The 18,128-nt window shown below is 54.7% G+C and overlaps 1 protein-coding gene across 1 annotated transcript in view; it reads left to right on the forward strand.

Moving 5' to 3' along the window:
• Positions 1–17,170, forward strand: part of DSCAML1 (DS cell adhesion molecule like 1) — a 323,305-nt gene extending 306,135 nt beyond the window's left edge. The window contains exons 19-31 of the mRNA XM_033862020.2: positions 1,619–1,772; positions 4,988–5,105; positions 5,486–5,649; positions 5,932–6,030; positions 6,776–6,964; positions 7,347–7,634; positions 9,312–9,467; positions 11,298–11,328; positions 11,477–11,595; positions 11,886–12,038; positions 12,655–12,849; positions 14,108–14,419; positions 16,200–17,170. Coding sequence (XP_033717911.2) covers positions 1,619–1,772; positions 4,988–5,105; positions 5,486–5,649; positions 5,932–6,030; positions 6,776–6,964; positions 7,347–7,634; positions 9,312–9,467; positions 11,298–11,328; positions 11,477–11,595; positions 11,886–12,038; positions 12,655–12,849; positions 14,108–14,419; positions 16,200–16,666 — 2,445 coding nt within the window. The 3' untranslated portion in view covers positions 16,667–17,170. The remainder of the gene's footprint in view (positions 1–1,618; positions 1,773–4,987; positions 5,106–5,485; positions 5,650–5,931; positions 6,031–6,775; positions 6,965–7,346; positions 7,635–9,311; positions 9,468–11,297; positions 11,329–11,476; positions 11,596–11,885; positions 12,039–12,654; positions 12,850–14,107; positions 14,420–16,199) is intronic.
• The last annotated feature ends 958 nt before the right edge of the window (positions 17,171–18,128 follow it).

Below are 18,128 nucleotides of genomic sequence, written 5' to 3' on the forward strand. Positions count from 1 at the left end.
CTTTTACGAAAGACTTGCACACCCCTTGCCTCATATGTGCCTCACTGTAACCACACAGGGTAGGCCGAGCTGTATTGCTTTCTCAGTGTGCAGGAGAGAAAACTGAGGCCCCAGAAACCATGGGAGACACTGTGGATCATATAGCAAGTGAGGCAAGCAGGTATCAAAGCCACTGCCCTGCCCTGCCTCGTGCTCAGATATGACCTGCAGATACCCACACGGTCCCCCAGTGCTGCAGCCTGAGAGGACTTCCCAACTACTAGGGCTCAGGGTGGCTTTCAGGGACCTCCTGGATCCAAGGCCAGATCTCCACAGGGAGGCAGGAGGAGGAGTTTGCCAGGGAGCTCTGTGTGTGTTGTGAGGATGCCTGTACCTTCTCCCGAGCATCTCCCTGCACACAGTCTGGGGCCAAAAAGGATGTTTTCTCCTATTATAAGTCACTGGGCCCCTCAGCCCTCCCATGGCGGACAGAGAATGTCCTTCTGTGACCCCATATCTGTCTGGAGGTCTGTCCTTCAGCACGTGCGTGAATGTGTCTACATGTCCGTGTGCGTGTGAGCGTGTGCATGTAGGCATGTGTGTGCAGGATCCCGTGACTGCAGAGATAACTAATTATTAGCTCCCTCTGGCCTTGGGGGCCCCCCATCTGTTCCGGGGCTGCTCCCCCTCCCTAGACTTCCTCCCTGATGTCAAAGAGGCCCTGGTGCTGTCCTGCTTTCCCTTCCCCACAGCTGACCAAAAAATAAAATAAAATGAAAGTCAGCCCCATCCCGCCTGCACCAGGAAAGGGGCTGACAGGAGGTCTGCAAACTAGCGCTTATCAAAAGCTCCTTCTCAAATTCATTTCAATATCTGAGCCTCTGGTTTCCAAGACAACGTAATCTTTTCATCAAAGCAACTGGTAAAACCACTGGGATCCGATATTGTTTTGTTGGCAACTTGTCAAAACTGTCATTTGGTTAAAAAAATTTTATAGATTTATATAACCTACAAATATATATATGGTGATCTATACCACTAATCATCATTAATAAAGTACTGCCCCCTGAAGGTTTCTTAGTTCCCTCTCCCACCCCTTCCTCCCCCAGAGGTGGGGGGGAGGGGGGAGGAATGAAGGAGCAGTCATTAGACAGCAGGGCTGGGAGGTGACTCTGAGTGGGGACAGGCTGGGGGAACCTGTCTACAGCCCTAATAAGGCAAATGTAGTAATTTAGCTTCTTCCCAGAGACTCCCATTACTCAGGGTTTTCCTGAGACCCTCCCTCCCTGCTTCTCCCTTCTCCTCCATCTCTCACTCAGAACACTCACATTTCCTGGCCTGGAGCCACAGTGGCCAGCGCCTAGATCAGTCCAAGAGGTAAACTGAGGCTGACCCAGCAACACACCAGAGCAGGCCCGTCAGCTCCCAGGGCCGAGCCCCGTGCCAAGTCCAGGGCAAACTCTGTTCACTGTGGCTCCAAAACCAGAAAGGGCGGACTAGGCAGGATCCTGCCTCCCCGGCCCCCAACCCGGCCGTCACCTCCTCTGAGCCCAGGGCCCCCAGCAAGGCTGGAGGCGGAGGTGGAGGCCCAGGGGACTTGGGTCTCAGCATGCGTTCGCCTCTGCCCTCTGCCCCGCAGGCTCCCAGCGAGTATGAGACGAGTCCGGAGCAGCTCTTCTACCGGATCGCCCACCTAAACCGAGGACAGCAATACCTGCTGTGGGTGGCTGCTGTCACCTCTGCCGGCCGGGGCAACGGCAGCGAGAAGGTGACCATCGAGCCTGCTGGCAAGGGTGAGCAGCCTGGGACTGCGGCAGAGGGCAGAAGCCGCCCCCGCCTAGAATTCCGGTTCTCCCCCGGGAGGGGATGTCTTCCCTCCACCCTGTCGGTGACCTGGCTGTAAGGGGCTGGCCGGCCGCCCGCCTCCCTCCTGCACGCACCAAGACCGGGCCTCTGCTGCCCCCTGACTCCCAGAAAGCCTCACAACAGGCTCGAGGCAGCACCGCTAGCCAGGGGCGCTGGGCGTAATGCACCCTGGTCCCCAGCTCCCAACTCCTGCCCAGCTCAGCTCCTCCAGAGGGGACTGAGGCGGGGTACACCGCTTCCACGGCGCAGGGAGCTGCCAAGACGGCCCCCTCCTTCCAAAGCCGGGACACCTCAGGCAGGGGTGACCCCACTGATCGGTGGTTCGTTCAGCAAACAGACATTTACAGGGGGCATGCCGAAGGAGACTGTGGGCTAGATGGGGCACGCAGGGTGAATAACACCATGTCTATTCTTGGGGGTGCCCTGCTGAACCCCTGGCCTGGGCACGTGTACCCCCACTTTACAGGGAATGACCGTTCTGAGGCCTCAGCCCAAGATCGAGACAGAGGCCACCTCGCGGAGCTGCCGGGCCGCCTGCCCTGCGCTAACCCTGGGGCATGGGACTTAGCCACACAGGCCCGAGACTTCCAGCCTCTACTCTGACCCTGGGCTTCCCTGGGCCCTCCCTCGTCCCACAGCCACCTGTCGCTGTAGCCCTGGGGCCCCAGGACCAGGGCGCGGGTGGTTGGTGCCTGCCTCAGCCCAGCCACCCTCCAGGGGTGACCAGCTTCCTTTGGCTGAGACCCTCCCTGGACTCAGGGTCAGCGGGCACTGAACGGAGGGCCCGCAGCTGCCCTGCCAGCGGGGGCTGTCATCCCATTTTCCAGTGGACACTCTGAGGCCGGGGTGGCACGGTCTGCAAAGACAGCTGAGAGTGGTGGGCTAGCGTTTCTGGCTCCAAGTCAGGGCTCTTTCCACACGGCCTCAGGTGTCTAACCTCCCCTGGCCCCGCCTCCCAGAGGGGCTACCCAGCCCTTCTTCTGCACTTGTCTCCTCCAGGAGGGAAGGGGCCCAGGGCCTCCGCTCCTCCCAGGACAGCTGGCGCTGGCCCAGAGCGTGGTCTGAGAGCCTGGGTGTCTTGGCTGAAGGCCGGCCCCTTCCCCTGTGGAAATCAAATGGAACATGTTCCCAGAGGGCTTCGTACTTCTTCGAATGTGGACATCACGCACTTCTGTCCTCACAGCAGCCCTGGGAGGTGGAGGGACAGGAGCCAGTCCCAGCCACAGGGCAGAACTGGGTCTAGAACGGGATCTCTAGAGCCCCTGGCACCATCCCTGAGGCCCCCAACACTTCTCTCTGCCCGTGATGGAGGCTGTCTTCGCTGGGCCCCTCTGTCCAGTCCACGTCTTTCTGGCCCCCGGCGGTCCTCCCCAGGCAGCTGCCCTCAGGGGAGAGGAACCTCCATTCCCTGCACCCAAACCTCTAAGCATTGCTTCCTCAGCCACCTTACATCTTCCCTCTCCCCAAGAAGGGTCCCGTGGCTCAGTGGGGCTGACTGTGTCCCCCCGAAGCACGTGGTTGCTTGGTTAATTTAACACTTTCAACCCTGGGCCTGGAGATCTCCAGGGTGCCCGACACGACTACCTTCTCGCTGGGCCCTTGGCATCTCTGCCTCCCTTTGCTTTCCGTGATGCCGCCTGTGCGTCAGGGTCCTCAGGGCGCTCCTGTCTCCCCGGGGACATGCCTTCCTCCTCTGCGCCTGCATGTTGGGGACCCCAGGGCTCGGCCACTCCTCTGTCAATCTGCAGTCCCCCTCCTGGTGACCTCAGTCAGTCTGCTGCTGAGTGCATATCAGTGCGGTCCAGTCATCTCTCTCATGCTCCAAAACATTTATATCCACCTGCTTCCCAGCTACGCCCGTGGGCGTCCCCTAGGTTTAGCATGAGCAGAATCTTCCCGGCTCTCCCACCTACCCTGCTCCTCCTCCTGTGGGCCTCAACTCCACGAGGGCACCAGCACCCATCTGGTTGTCCCAGCTGGGATCCTGGAAGTCACTCTCACCTCCCAAACTAGGGAGACTCCACGTCCTGGCATGTCTTCCCTTGAGCCCCTAGTCTGTTCTCCACCACCCAGTATCACCTCTCGCCTGCACTCCAGCCACCGTCTTGTCCCTGGTCTTCATCCTGCGAGATCACCTCCACCATGGGCTTCCCTGGTGGCGCAGTGGTTGAGAGTCCGCCTGCCGATGCAGGAGACGCGGGTTCGTGCCCTGGTCCGGGAGGATCCCACATGCCGCGGAGCGGCTGGGCCCGTGAGCCATGGCCGCTGAGCCTGCGCGTCCGGAGCCTGTGCTCCGCAGCGGGAGAGGCCACAACAGTGAGAGGCCCGCGTACCGCAAAAAAAAAAAAAAAAAAGATCACCTCCACCAAACCATCCTCTGCAAGCAGCCAGGGATTTATCTAAAACTCTGCTTTGAACATACCACTACTTACTTGTAAGCCTCCTCGTGACCTCAAGGGGAAGCCCAGCCTCCTTGAGGTGGCAGCAGAGCCCTGCTCGCTCTCCTCCTGCCTCCTGCTCACTGCTCTGGCCCCGGCTCTGCTGCCCCCTCTTCACTCACCCTGGGCTTTGGTCGCCCCAAAGGATCCTCCCACCCATCGTGTGTTTCAGGCCCCCGTGCCTCTACTCAGTGCCGTTCCCCCTTCCGACATGCCTTTCCTTCTCTGTGTGGTGAATTCCTTCTTAGCCTTCAAGTTTCAAGTCAAAGCCGCCAATTCCAGAAGCCGCCCCTGGCCTTCGCCTCCACCACCACTGCATTGCCGGAGTTCATTCCTCCTTCTTTCTGCTCCTAGGGTTACTTGTCTCTACCCCTACCATAGTATTCTTCACCCTAATGATTTTTTTAAGTATCTGCCTCCCTCTTGGATGGCGAGCAACTTGAGGACAGGGAATAGATCTGATTCATTTTGTGGCCCCTCAAAGCCTCCTGTGATACCTGGCCCAAACAGGTATTTGATAAACGCTTGTCGTATCAATGACTCGCATCTGAAATTTCCTGGACTCTCCCCACACCCCAAGCCCAAGGTAGCGGTCAGGTAGGGGAAAGAGGACTTGAATTGTAAATTCAGGAGCCCTGAGAAAGGGGAGCCAGTGCGGTGCTGGTGGTAAAAGTGGGGTGTCTCTCATCCTTTCCTTCCTGTAGCCCCAGCAAAGATCATATCCTTTGGGGGCACTGTGACAACACCCTGGATGAGAGATGTCCGGCTGCCTTGCAATTCGGTGGGAGACCCAGCCCCTGCCGTGAAGTGGACCAAGGACAGGTGTGTGCGGGACCCCGCAGGGATAGGTGACCCCCAGGGATGGGCACAGCAGAAAAGCCATGAAGAGAACCAATGTCCCTCCCTTCCAGCGACTCAGTCACCTCCAGCCCTGCAGGGGCCCAGCCAGGTACACGGCTACCACTCTCACACGCAGGCCTGACCTCCCTGGCTCCCCTCTGTCGGCTGCCAAGGATCTCCCTTCCCTGGGTGATGGAAGAGGCCAAGATTCCTGGATATGCCCGGGAAGCACTGAGTAACAGCCCAAGAATCCAGGGTCCCCGAGCCAGCCCCCTACTGCTCCCAGCTCCAACTGCCTGCAGACCTGGGGGAGGCCCCCGGAGGAGGGGATGCCTGCTATAACCCATCCCCCACCCCCGCAGCGAAGACTCGGCCATCCCCGTGTCCATGGATGGGCACTGGCTCATCCACGCCAATGGCACGTTGCTGCTGCGTGCAGTGAAGGCTGAGGACTCGGGCTACTACACCTGCACAGCCACCAACACTGGGGGCTTCGACACCATCATCGTCAACCTTCTGGTGCAAGGTGAGACGCCGCGAGGCGGGTGGGGCTCCGGTGCCAACAGGGATGGAGGAATTCCATCGCGTGAGAGAGAGGGTTGTCGAACGGAAGAAGACCCGCCACTGGGGAGACCGACCCTTGGTGGATCAGAGGGTCCCCGTGGAAGTGGGGGCAGGAGGGCTAGAGAGGAGAATGAGCAAGTGTGAGGGTGGCACCGAGAGGGTGGGACAGCCAGCCCCTCGCCCTCAACCCACCCAATGTCAGAGATTAACCCTCTGGTGCGGGCTGGTGGCTCTCCCCTCACAGTTCCCCCGGATCAACCCCGCCTAACTGTCTCCAAAACCTCCGCTTCGTCCATCACCCTGACCTGGATTCCAGGTGACAACGGGGGCAGCTCCATCCGAGGTGAGAGGGGTCTGGATGAGGAGAGGGGAGGCAGGGGAAGGAATTCTGGGCCCAGGGGCAGAGGAAGGGCTTCGCTCACTCCCCCTGCTTGTCCTCATAATGCTTGGGAAATAATGGGGGGGGCGATTCAGACCACAGGGAAGTTACCCAAGTGCCCCGGAAAATATACCAGCCTAGACGTCTGGGCTTTCCAACACCCACCCTCCTTGCCACTGGTGAGCTGTGCGAGCCTGAGGCAGTCTGTTTTCTTGGGAAGCCTGTCTTCTTCTCCGGGCCTTAGTTTCCACATCTGTAACAGTAGACGAATGTTCTAGGTAGTGCCTCTCCACCTTAAACATGCATGTGAATCACCAGGGGATCTTGTCAGAGCACAGATTCTGGTTCAGGGGGTCTGGAGCGGAGGCTGAGAATTTGCACGTCTAACAAGCTCCCAAGTGGTGCTGATGCTTCGGGGCCAGGGGACCAAATATGGAGAAGCAGGGTCTAAACAGGACCCCTTGTAAGCCTCACAGCTCCGGTTTCTGCTCCCCTCCCCACCTTGACTTCTCAACCCTAACACAAGCGCTGACAGGAGAGAGCCCTACGACTCACCCAAGGGCCTTTCCGTTTTGCATCGAATTTGCATCCACCCCCTCCCAGTGGCCAAAGCACCCCCTGCCCCCTGCGGCGCCCAGCCCCATGATGCCTGTTGGGGTACCCCAGGCCCTGCCCTGCCCAACCTGAGCCAGGCAAACCTCCCGGGCAGGCTTCGTGCTGCAGTACTCGGTGGACAACAGCGAGGAGTGGAAGGATGTGTTCGTCAGCTCGAGCGAGCGGTCCTTCAGGCTGGACAGCCTCAAGTGCGGCACCTGGTACAAGGTGAAGCTGGCGGCCAAGAACAGCGTGGGCTCCGGGCGCATCAGCGAGATCATCGAGGCCAAGACCCATGGGCGGGGTAAGGCCCAGGGCGGGTGGAAGGCTGCTGGGGTAGGGAGGGAGGGCACAGGGGAGCATGGAGACTCAAGGGGAGACTCCACCTAGTTCCCATCACCGCAGCATCGGATGAGTCACGGTAGCAGAAACTGGCCCCGCTTCCCTGCGGTGGGATGGCAGATGGGTGGCTCACCTCTTCCTCTTTCCTGCATGTGTCTTCCTCCTTGGCCAGGCCCTTCTCTCCTTGTCCTTCTCTCCCTCCTCTTCTTCCTCCCCCTCTGTCCTCTGGAGCATCCCTACTCCCATCTGCGCCTCCCACCGATCCCCCGTAGCCACTGTGGTCCCAGCTGCCCAGGGAACTCTTTCCCAGTCTCTCTAACCTCTCTCTCCCTCTGGCCCCCCAGAGCCCTCCTTCAGCAAAGAGCAGCACCTCTTCACCCACATCAACTCCACACACGCTCGGCTTAACCTGCAGGGCTGGAGCAACGGGGGCTGCCCCATCACAGCCATCGTGCTGGAGTACCGGCCCAAGGGCACCTGGGCCTGGCAGGGCCTGCGCGCCAACAGGTCCGGGGAGGTGTTTCTGACCGAGCTGCGAGAGGCCACGTGGTACGAGCTGCGCATGAGGGCTTGCAACAGCGCTGGCTGCGGCAACGAGACCGCCCAGTTCGCCACCCTGGACTACGATGGCAGTGAGTCGGAAAGGGTGGGCAGGGCTGGAGCAAGGTGCTGCCAGGGAAGCTGGCAGAGAGGCAGACATGTAAAGAGATGGGCACGCATATAGAAAAGAGGCAGGACTATAGTCAGGGACAAAGGCAGACAGGTGAATAAGCAAGCAAAGGACAGGCCAAGGAACAGCAGACGGGTAGACAGGTAAGTGGGTAGATATACCTGTGACCAACACACATGGATAGGCAGACAAGCAGGTCAGTAACGCTAAAGACAGAGGGCCCTTGAAGGTGCAACCCTTGCTCTCCATTGCTTCAAAGAGATGAGAGGGGGCTTCCCTGGTGGTTCAGTGGTTGAGGGTCCGCCTGCCGATGCAGGGGACACGGGTTCGTGCCCCGGTCCGGGAAGATCCCACATGCCGCGGAGCGGCTGGGCCCGTGAGCCATGGCCGCTGGGCCTGCGCGTCCGGAGCCTGTGCTCCGCAACGGGAGAGGCCACAACAGTGAGAGGCCCGCGTACCGCAAGAAAAAAAAAAGAGATGAGAGGGAGGTAAAGATGCAGTTGCGGTCCTGCCCTATAAGAACCCTCTGCTCAGATGGTACATTAGCCAAGACAGGGTAGCCTGTGCTGCAGTAACAAGTACACACTAAAAGCTTCATGGCTTGATCCAATAAAGATTTGTTTCTCGCTCTCATAACACCTTGTGAGGGTTGGCTGGCCACCATCTTTAGCTATGCCATCTTGAACATGTAGCTTCCGTGGTCACCAACGAGAGAGGGAGGAAAAAGAAACAGCAGTTCCTAACTGCCCTGGCCAGGAGGTGATACTCATCATTTCTAGTCGCACTCTGTTGTCCAGAACTAGTAACATGGCTCTAACCTAACTGCCAGGAAGTCTGGGGAATGTAGATGAGCACACGGATGTTTGGTGAGTACTAACTGGTATCTGCCACATAGGGGCATCTCACACTCACGCACACACATGCAGTTAAGCACATAGAGGGCTGAATTCATAGGGACCAGCTGTCACAAGCTAAATTGAGTCTACCTATGTGTTAAGGAAACAGAATAAAAGTGGTATCGGAAGGGGATGGGCTCAAACAAGGAAGGCTTCATGAAGGAGATGACTTTTAAGTGAGGTTTTGAAACAAGCAAGCCTCGGGGCTTGGCAGAAGGCTATGTCAGCAGGAGAACTCAACATTGCCTCCTTGCAGCCCCCAAGGTTAGCAGATTTCGCCCACGGGATGGGGAGCAGGGAGAGAATGCAGGGTGTTTAGTGGCTTTTGCCTCCAACTGGGGAAGAGAGCACAGGATCCCACTTCCCTGACTTTTCTCTCCTACGGTCCTCACCATCCCCCTCTACCTTACCAGCTGGATGTGGGAATCTAAGTTCAGCGTTCTAGAAATGAACACTGAACTCCAACAAGCAGAGTAGACTATCTCTGAGAGACTTTAGGAAAATTCTAAAAGGAAGTCATTAATATCATATGCAGTATAAAAACTACACAACTGTTCATGGCTGTCCTGATGGGACCAGAATTAGGGGGAGCAGAGGGGAGAGTTGGGGCTCTGCACCAGGAAGTAGAGATCAGAGTGAGACCAAAGGCAGCAAAGGAGGTCCAAGGGCTACCTTGCCCATGAGACTCTGCATAACGCTCAACTCATAAGGGACAACTGACTCCCTTCTTCACCCCTGTTCAGGCACCATCCCACCCATCAAGTCTGCACAAGGCGAGGGGGACGATGTGAAGAAGCTGTTCACCATTGGCTGCCCGGTCATCCTGGCCACCCTGGGGGTGGCACTGCTCTTCATCGTTCGCAAGAAGAGGAAAGAGAAGCGGCTGAAGCGACTCCGAGGTGGGCGAGTTTCCTATGGGCTTCCTGGGAGGGACTGCTGACCCTCAGCCACGCTGGCCACTTTCCACTGGCTCACAGCACCATCTGGACAAGGGAGAGTGCCCGTGTCCCCTTGAAGGGAGAGCTGCCACTCCAGCCTTCTGAAACCCCTTAGTTGTTCACTGCTTCCTCCTCTATGCCCCCAGGACTTTGTGCCTGCCCTCACCAGGGCTGACTTTTAGAGGTACACAGTGGTAAAACCATATTGCTTGTTAAAATATTTAAACATTTCCATGTTGATTGGTAAATCGATGTTGCTCCCTTCTACCCTGGGTGTTCCATTCTCTCATATAGGATCCCCGAGACTTTCCTAGGACCCAGCCACTAAAGAGTAGACCTCCAAGTGGCCTCTAGGACTTTGCTCTGGTTTGACTGAGCTGTTTCCATGCCTTGTCAGGTGCTAAATATTTTTAATATCATCCCCTGTCCCAACACCTGCTACCATAGTCTGGCATGAATGGGTCTGATTTACCTTGATTTCCCCAGGACCCACTAGTTGCTTAATAAATGTCTGTTCACACATCTGGAAAATATTTATTGAGTATCTGCTGTATTGTAGATACTGCCAGACATTGGAGGTGTAAAGATGAATGAAGAAGGAACAGCCCATGCCCTTACAGAATTCACAGCCAAGGCACAATAATACCACAGAAGAGGGAATGACTAAGGCTGCCTAGGGTGTTTGTTTAGGAGTTGGGTAGAAGAAAGGATGGTTCAGTGGGTGGTTAATGGTTGTTAAATGGATGGATGGTTGGATGGATGGATGGAAGATTGGATGGTTGATGGATTGATAGTTAAATCGATAGTTGGTTGGATCAATGGAAGGATGGATGGATGGATGGATGGATGGGTGGATACTTGGATGGACAGATGGATGATAAGATGGATAGATGGTTGTATGAATGGATGATTGGATGAATGGTTGAATAGATGAATGGATAATTAGATGAATGGTTGAACAGATGGTTGTACAGATGATTAGATGGTTGGATGGGTTGATGGTTGAATGGAGGAATGGTTGGATCAGTGGATGGCTGGCTGGCTGGCTGGCTGGATGGGTAGTTGAATGAATGCATGATGTATGGGTGGGATGGATTGACAGGTGGAGAGATCAATAATGAATGGATGGATGAGTGGGTAGATAGATGGTTGAATTCGTTCATGAAGCTAGATTTGATCTAACAGATCATTCTCAGTTATCAGAGGTCTAGTGGATTACCTGGGTCCTTTGCTTCTCCTCTCTTATCAATTCCTAACCTGACAGTCCTGAACCTATTCAAGGCTCCTCTGAGACAAAGCAGTGACCCTCAAATCCATCCATGGACTTTTTTGGGACAGATGTCCTAGAGAAGGAAATGAAACTTCTTGGTTGATGTCATCTGGAGATACCCATTGACCCCCTCTACTTCATTCCCCACTCTCTCCTCTCCCCAACAGATAACTGAGGATAGACCTACCACTGATGCCCATTTCCAGACTGCTATGATGTTTTGTTTGATTAGAGTTGATTCAGGAAGCTGATGGAGCACTTTACATACCCTTTGCTTTGGGGAGGATCTCCCTATTAGATCAAAATCTGAGGAAAGGAAAGCAGAACTGAGCCAAATCCTGAACTGGGAGCAGTGAGACCTTATGTTTTGGACTGTCTCAGAACTCCTTATATTTCTTCCCAGGAGACAAGCCCTGGCCGCATTTTAGGAAGTTCTCCCACCTTGTTCCCCATGCCTCTTCCAATTCTCGTCCTTCTCAGACTCCATTCTCACTCAGTCCCCTCTCTCTACTGTTTTGCAGATGCAAAGAGTTTGGCAGAAATGTTAATAAGGTGGGTGTCATATAGCTGCTTCCTCTCTCCTCCCCTCCCCCTTCCTCCCTTCAGGGTACAGGTTTCTAAGACCCCACTCTCCTGCAAAACCCCTCCCCCAACCCGTTATGACTGCTGAGTCACCCTCCTCCAACCCTTCTCTCCACAGCAAGAACAACCGAAGCTTTGACACCCCCGTGAAGGGGCCACCCCAGGGCCCACGGCTACACATTGACATCCCCAGGGTCCAGCTACTCATCGAGGACAAGGAGGGCATCAAGCAGCTGGGTGAGTGAGCTCTCTGTCCTGCTGAGTGTGCTTCCCCAGGCCACATCCCACGAAGGGCAACCACCAGTCCTCACACAGTGCCCAGGGTTCCAGAAGCAGCCCCGTCAACAACTCAGCAACCTAGGAACTCACTGCAGCTTCTCTCAAGGACTAGGTTTCCTCCTCCGTTGATGGGAAGACTTGACCTGACCTTTCTTGGTTTCATTGTTGGATAAAGACAAAGAGAAATTTGGGGAGCAAAGATGGTGCCCAAAGGGAAGGACTGCTGCTGATTGCACTTCTTCCCCCAGGAGATGACAAGGCCACCATCCCTGTGACCGATGCTGAGTTCAGCCAAGCTGTCAACCCTCAGAGTTTCTGCACCGGTGTCTCCTTGCACCACCCAGCCCTCATCCAGAGCACAGGACCCCTCATCGACATGTCTGACATCCGGCCAGGCACCAGTATGCATTATCCCTGGGGAGACAGCCCTCCTCCCACACGGGGTTTCGTGGGCACAGCATAAGACAGAGGTGACATTTTTTTTAAAAAGGAGGGAGGAGCAGCATGGAAGAAGGGAAAGAGCACTGGAATTAGAGTCTAGAGACCTTGATTATAGACTCACTAGCTATGGCCTTGGGCATGTCACTAACCTTATCTCTCTGGGCCTCAGTTTCCTTACCTAGAAGTTTTGAGAGGGTTAGTTGTTCTTTCTCTCCAAGGGCCTTCTGCATCTTCCACTGTGACTCTGGACACAAGCATAGAATACATCCAGGACTGTAGGGAATGAATGGACAGTCATGAGGCAGTAGGAGATGAGGTGACATTCTTCCCAGGCTGAAGGAAAAGACAGAGTGGCGGGGGAGGACTAGGACGCCGCCCAGTGCCCGACACTGCCGCTCTCCTTCTCCACAGATAGCTCCATGGTCAGGAAAGGCAGCTCACTCAGCTTTCCCAGGGGAGCTTCTGTGGCTGCTTCTGCCTCCTCCCTTGCTCCTGCTGCCCTTTCTGGTAAATGCCAGCTGCCCAAGCCTGAATGCCTGCAGCTGGAGGGTACTAGCTCTTGCTTCCTCTGTGCAGATCCAGTGTCCAGGAAGAATGTAAAGTCAGCCCACAGCACCCGGAACCGGTACTCAAGCCAGTGGACTCTGACCAAGTGCCAGGCCTCCACACCCGCCCGCACCCTCACCTCCGACTGGCGCACTGTGGGCTCCCAGCATGGTGTCACTGTCACCGAGAGTGACAGCTACAGTGCCAGCCTCTCCCAGGACACAGGTAAGCCCAAGGACCTGCCTTCATTCTGCTCACTGCCCTCCAGCTCCCCCATTATCCATCTCCACCTTTGGTTTTCCCAACTCCTACCTACCAGCTGTTGGAGTCCAAGGCACAGGTCAGTTTCATTTCCAGCTGGTCACTGACTCACTGTGTGGCTATGACAAAAGCACTTGACCTAGCAGAGCTCTGCTTGGTCAAGGATTTCATTTTGTTCTCCCAAAAGATAACAGAGAAAATGGTACACATGATGTTTGTTGGAGAAAAGGCTAAGTGTTGCTCAGAGGATGAGGCTTATTTTCAAGAATGAAAGATGTTCTGCCCTTCATTAGGCAGCACATCAAATATCCCACTTCTGCCACCACCACTACCTTCACAGGCGGAGAGCAGGATCTTGTGAGCCTGCTCCACTCCATAGTCAGGCTTTCAGATGGCTGCTGGGCTTATGGGTAGGGGAACTGCTCAGTCTGATCTCATTTACACCCTTTCCCCATAAACCCACTTTATTTTTTATCGAGATATAACTGACGTATAACCTTTAGTTTCAGGTGTACATCATAATGATCTGATATTTGTAATATATTGCAAAATGATCACCACAGTAAGTCTAGTTAACATCCATCACCATGTATAGTTACAGTATTTTTTCTTATAATGAGAACTTTAAAGAACTACTCTCTTAGCAACTTCCAAATATTCAATACAGTGTTATTAACTATAGTTATCATGCTGTACATTACACCCCCATGACTTATTTATAACCGGAAGTTTGTACCTTTTGACCACCTTCACCCATTTTGCCCAACTCCCACCCCCCACCTTTGGCCACCACCAATCTATTCTCTGTATCAGTGAGCTTGGGGGTTTTGTTTGTTGTTGTTGGGGGTTTTCTGGATTCCACATATAAGTGAGATCATACGGTGTTTGTCTTTCTCTGTCTGATTTGTTTCACTTAGCATGATGCCCTCAAGGTCCATCCATATCTTCCCAAATGGCAAGATTTCCTTTTTTATGGCTGAGTAATATCTCATTTTGTGTGTGTGTGTGTGTGTGCGTGCGCATGTGTGTGTGTGTGCATATATATATATATATCACATATTCTTGTGATATGTGATATATATATCACATATATATATATATATATATCATCCACCGATGGACGTACAGGTGCTTCCATGTCTTGGCTATTGTAAATAATGCTGCAATGAATATGGGGGGTGCCACTCATTTCCCCTCAACTCTGTGCCTTCCATCTCCCCAGACAAAGGACGGAACAGCATGGTGTCCACCGAGAGCGCCTCTTCCACCTACGAGGAGCTGGCCCGGGCCTACGAGCATGCCAAGCTGGAGGAGCAACTGCAGCACGCCAAGTTTGAGATCACCGAATGCTTCATCTCCGACAGCTCCTCTGACCAGATGACCACAGGCACCAACGAGAACGCTGACAGCATGACATCCATGAGCACACCCTCAGAGCCTGGCATCTGCCGCTTCACCGCCTCCCCACCCAAGCCCCAGGATGCCGACCGGGGCAAAAATGTGGCTGTGCCCATCCCTCACCGGGCCAACAAGAGTGAGCGCTCAGACCACCTCCCTTGCTGTGTCCCCTGCCCCCAAACCCCACGAGCCCTGGCTAGACCTAGCCCTAACTGCACCTGGGTCCTGCCAGCCCAGCACGGCTCCTTGGCAGGCGGGGGGTAGTGCAAAGAACAAGGACTTGGGAGCAAGCAGATCAGGGCGCACATCCTGGCTTAACCTCTTAATACTGCTGTGACCTTGGGCAAGTCCTTTAACCTCTCTGGCCTTAATTTTCTCATTTGTAAAATGCAACTGATAGCATATACTTTGCATTGTTGTAAGGATCATTAGAAATGATATACGTGCCTGGCACATAGTAGGTTCTCATTAAGTAGTGATCATTCCCTTAATCTGAAGCTATGCCAGGATGGAAAGAAACTGCTTATGGGGTCAGCTGCCCAGTGGCCATTGGTCTCAATACTGTTTGAACTTAATCTAAACCCAAAGGAGCAATCCTGGCAGTTCAGCCCGTGGTGGCCAAACCTCGTGGTGGGCAATGACCTAGCCTGACTGGGAACCATCTGACTCCAGGGGCCTGGCCAGAGCATATGTCCTTTGGGGTCAGCAGGGCAGGTCTAGGATAACCAGGGGGAGGGGGGCAGGGAAGCCCCCCAGCAGACATTAGGGCCACGGGGTGCAAGGCCCAGGCTGTCAAAGTAAGCAATCTGGTCTGCTCAGCACTGGCCTTGCTAAGTGGCCGTGCTGACCTAGGGGCTCAGGGTCATCTAGAGAAGAGCCTGGGGTAACAGAAATTACAAAGACTTAGGAGACGAGCAGCCCTGAATGATTTCCCCTCCCTGTGTAGCTGTGTGAATTTGGGCAAATTACTTAATCTCTCTGAACCTCAGTTTCCTCACTTGCAAAATGCAGGCAGGTATTAACTTATGCAGGGGGCTGTGGGGACTAAACGAGATGACCTAAGGAAAGTGCCTGGCACAGTGGATGGGAGAAAGGCACGTGCACAGGCGAGGGTGCTCGCAGGGCAGAGGGATCAGCATGTGAGGGTCCTAGAAGCTTGTCCCGAGGAGGCACTTTAAGAAATTAGGAACATTCTGCCTGGAGAAGAGGAGACGAAGGAGAGGGACGGGGAAACGTAGCTGACTTCAGATGTCTGAAAGGCCACGGTGAGAAAGAGGGGAAAGCCTTGTTCTGGGGGTCCTCAGAGGACAGAATCAGGCTGAACGTGGGGAAGTGACAGGGAGTGACATTCCTCTCCTCCTCGGAGTAAAGAAAAGCTTTCTAGGGAATTCCCTGGCAGTCCAGTGGTTGAGACTTGGCGCTTTCACTGCCGTGGACCTGGGTTCGATCCCTGGTCGGGGAACTAAGATCCCCCAAGCCACGCGACATGGCCAAAAAAAAAAAAAAAAAAAAAAAAAATGCTTTCTAACAGCCAGAGCTCTTAGGACATCCCTGTTTAGAAATGAGCTCTTCACCAGCTGAAGCTGATCGGCTATAGTGATCAATTAACAATGGGTATCAATTTACTGAGCGTCGCCGTGCGCCAGCCACTGTACTAAGCGCTTTCCTTACTTTATCTCATTCCCTCCTCACAGTATTCCTGTAGGGAAATATGATTATCCCCATTTCATAGATAAGAAAACTGAGGCTCAGAGAGGCCAAGTAACTCATCTTTCCTCGACTCTTTACTGCCTGTCTGGCGGAGGGACTCCTATGCCAGGTCAGGGAGAAGACTGAGGGGTAGGGGTGGGGAAACAAGCTGGCCGCTGGTTCCACGAGGCCTCTGGCGCTAACACGCCCTGCTTCCTCCATTCCAGGTGACTACTGTAACCTGCCCCTCTACGCCAAGTCGGAGGCTTTCTTCCGAAAGGCAGACGGGCGGGAGCCCTGCCCCGTGGTCCCGCCCCGCGAGGCCTCCATCAGGAACCTGGCTCGAACCTACCAGCCCCAGGCTCGCCACCTGACCCTGGACCCTGCCAGCAAGCCCTTGGGCCTCCCGCACCCGGGGGCCGCCGCCACAGCCACCTTACCTCAGAGGACTCTGGCCATGCCAGCTCCCCCAGCTGGCACGGCGCCCCCGGCACCCGGTCCCACCCCTGCTGAGCCCCCGGCTGCCCCCAGTGCCGCCCCTCCGGCCCCCAGCACTGAGCCTCCGCGGGCCGGGGGCCCACACACCAAAATGGGGGGCTCCAGGGACTCACTTCTCGAGATGAGCACATCAGGGGTAGGGAGGTCTCAGAAGCAGGGAGCCGGGGCCTACTCCAAATCCTACACCCTGGTGTAGGGACACAACCAGAAGAGTGGCCCTCCGCCTGGACCTGTCTGCACCTCCAGCCGTCACACACCAGCTGGGCTGATTTCCTGCATTATTTATATTAAATTGACAGATGAAAACCGACCAACAAGGGAAAGACAACCCCCAAGTCATGAACGCTTGTACATAGAACTCTTTTGTACAAATGAAACTATTTTCTTCTTCTCCATGAAGCCAGGGCACAAAGAATTTGACAGTGCAAGTCAAATTCCCCACCCCACAAAATATGTGTGGAGAGATATATACATATATAGAGAGAGAGGAACACATCGACAAGCTATATATCTATATATTTCTCTCACCTTATTTTGAGACAGAGGCACAAAGGCTCAGCAATTTTTCCCTCCTACTCACCCTCCCTCCAATCTAGGTGGTTTTGACAAAGACCAAAATCCCAACTCAGAGACACTGCATGCGATTTTACTGTTCCAAGAAAACCAGGAGTTGCTTCAATTTGCAGATGCTTATGTGTTGATACCTTTTTCTATGAAAAAAGACCCAGCGCCGTGTGCAATAAAGGTTATGTTTCTACATGGTGGCTTTTTTCCCATTTGGCAAGGGCCAGTGGGGAGGCAGGGAGGAGAGGCCCCTGTACCAGGCCGTCTGTCTCTCAGGGAGAGACTTCGAGAAGCCCAGTTTTAGCTCAGCACGTTAAACTTTTAAAAAGGCTTTCCATTAGCCAAGCTGCCTCCTTGAGCACTTCTGTGCTGGGCCCTACAGGGGACCAGCTGTGTGTCTTTGAGCGAGCTCCTAAACCTCTCTGAGCCACAGTTTGCTTATCAGTAAAATGAGGCAACCTTGGCAAGAGCGCTGGGGAGCCGGTATGGGGGTGGAAGGCTGTGTCTACTGGCTTCTCTCCTTTGGGAGAAAGCAGTGTAGCCAGGGGAACAAAGCTACGCTAACTGCTAGTGGGAAGTTGTGAAAGAGATGCCTGTAAACTGGGAAGGGAGGGAGAGATGATATTACCCTGGGGGTCCAGCCAGAGCCTGAAGTTCTGGGCTGACTGTTAGGACAAGAAAAGGCCAAAGGGAGAAGGAATGAGGTCATCAGAGGTCAGAAATGTGGAAAGGGCTCATGGAGGAGGGGAATGGGTTGCAGCCAGAGAGAATGAGGCAGCGGGCACCTGGTGTCAGAGGAGCTGCAATTAGATTCCAGGTGGAAGGAATCGCACCCACGTGCAGGTACGCAAAGGAGGCGTTTCTGAGAAGAGGGTCAAAGGGCACGTGAGCTGGGCCTCCAAGGACGTGAGGGTTTGGATAGGCAGAGGAGAGGGAAAGACCCAGGAGAATGCAAAAGACCAGGGGCGTGGAGTTCACGGTGCCCCTCCACGGTGGCCAGGACCCCTGGGTGAAAAGGAAGTGTCCCTCAGAAGTACAAAGGGGGCTCCTGAGCTCAGCACCCAAAGTCAAGACTGAGTTGTGGACCCGGAATC

The sequence above is a fragment of the Tursiops truncatus genome, chromosome 8 (genome assembly GCF_011762595.2).
Source record: "Tursiops truncatus isolate mTurTru1 chromosome 8, mTurTru1.mat.Y, whole genome shotgun sequence".
NCBI lineage: Eukaryota > Metazoa > Chordata > Mammalia > Artiodactyla > Delphinidae > Tursiops > Tursiops truncatus.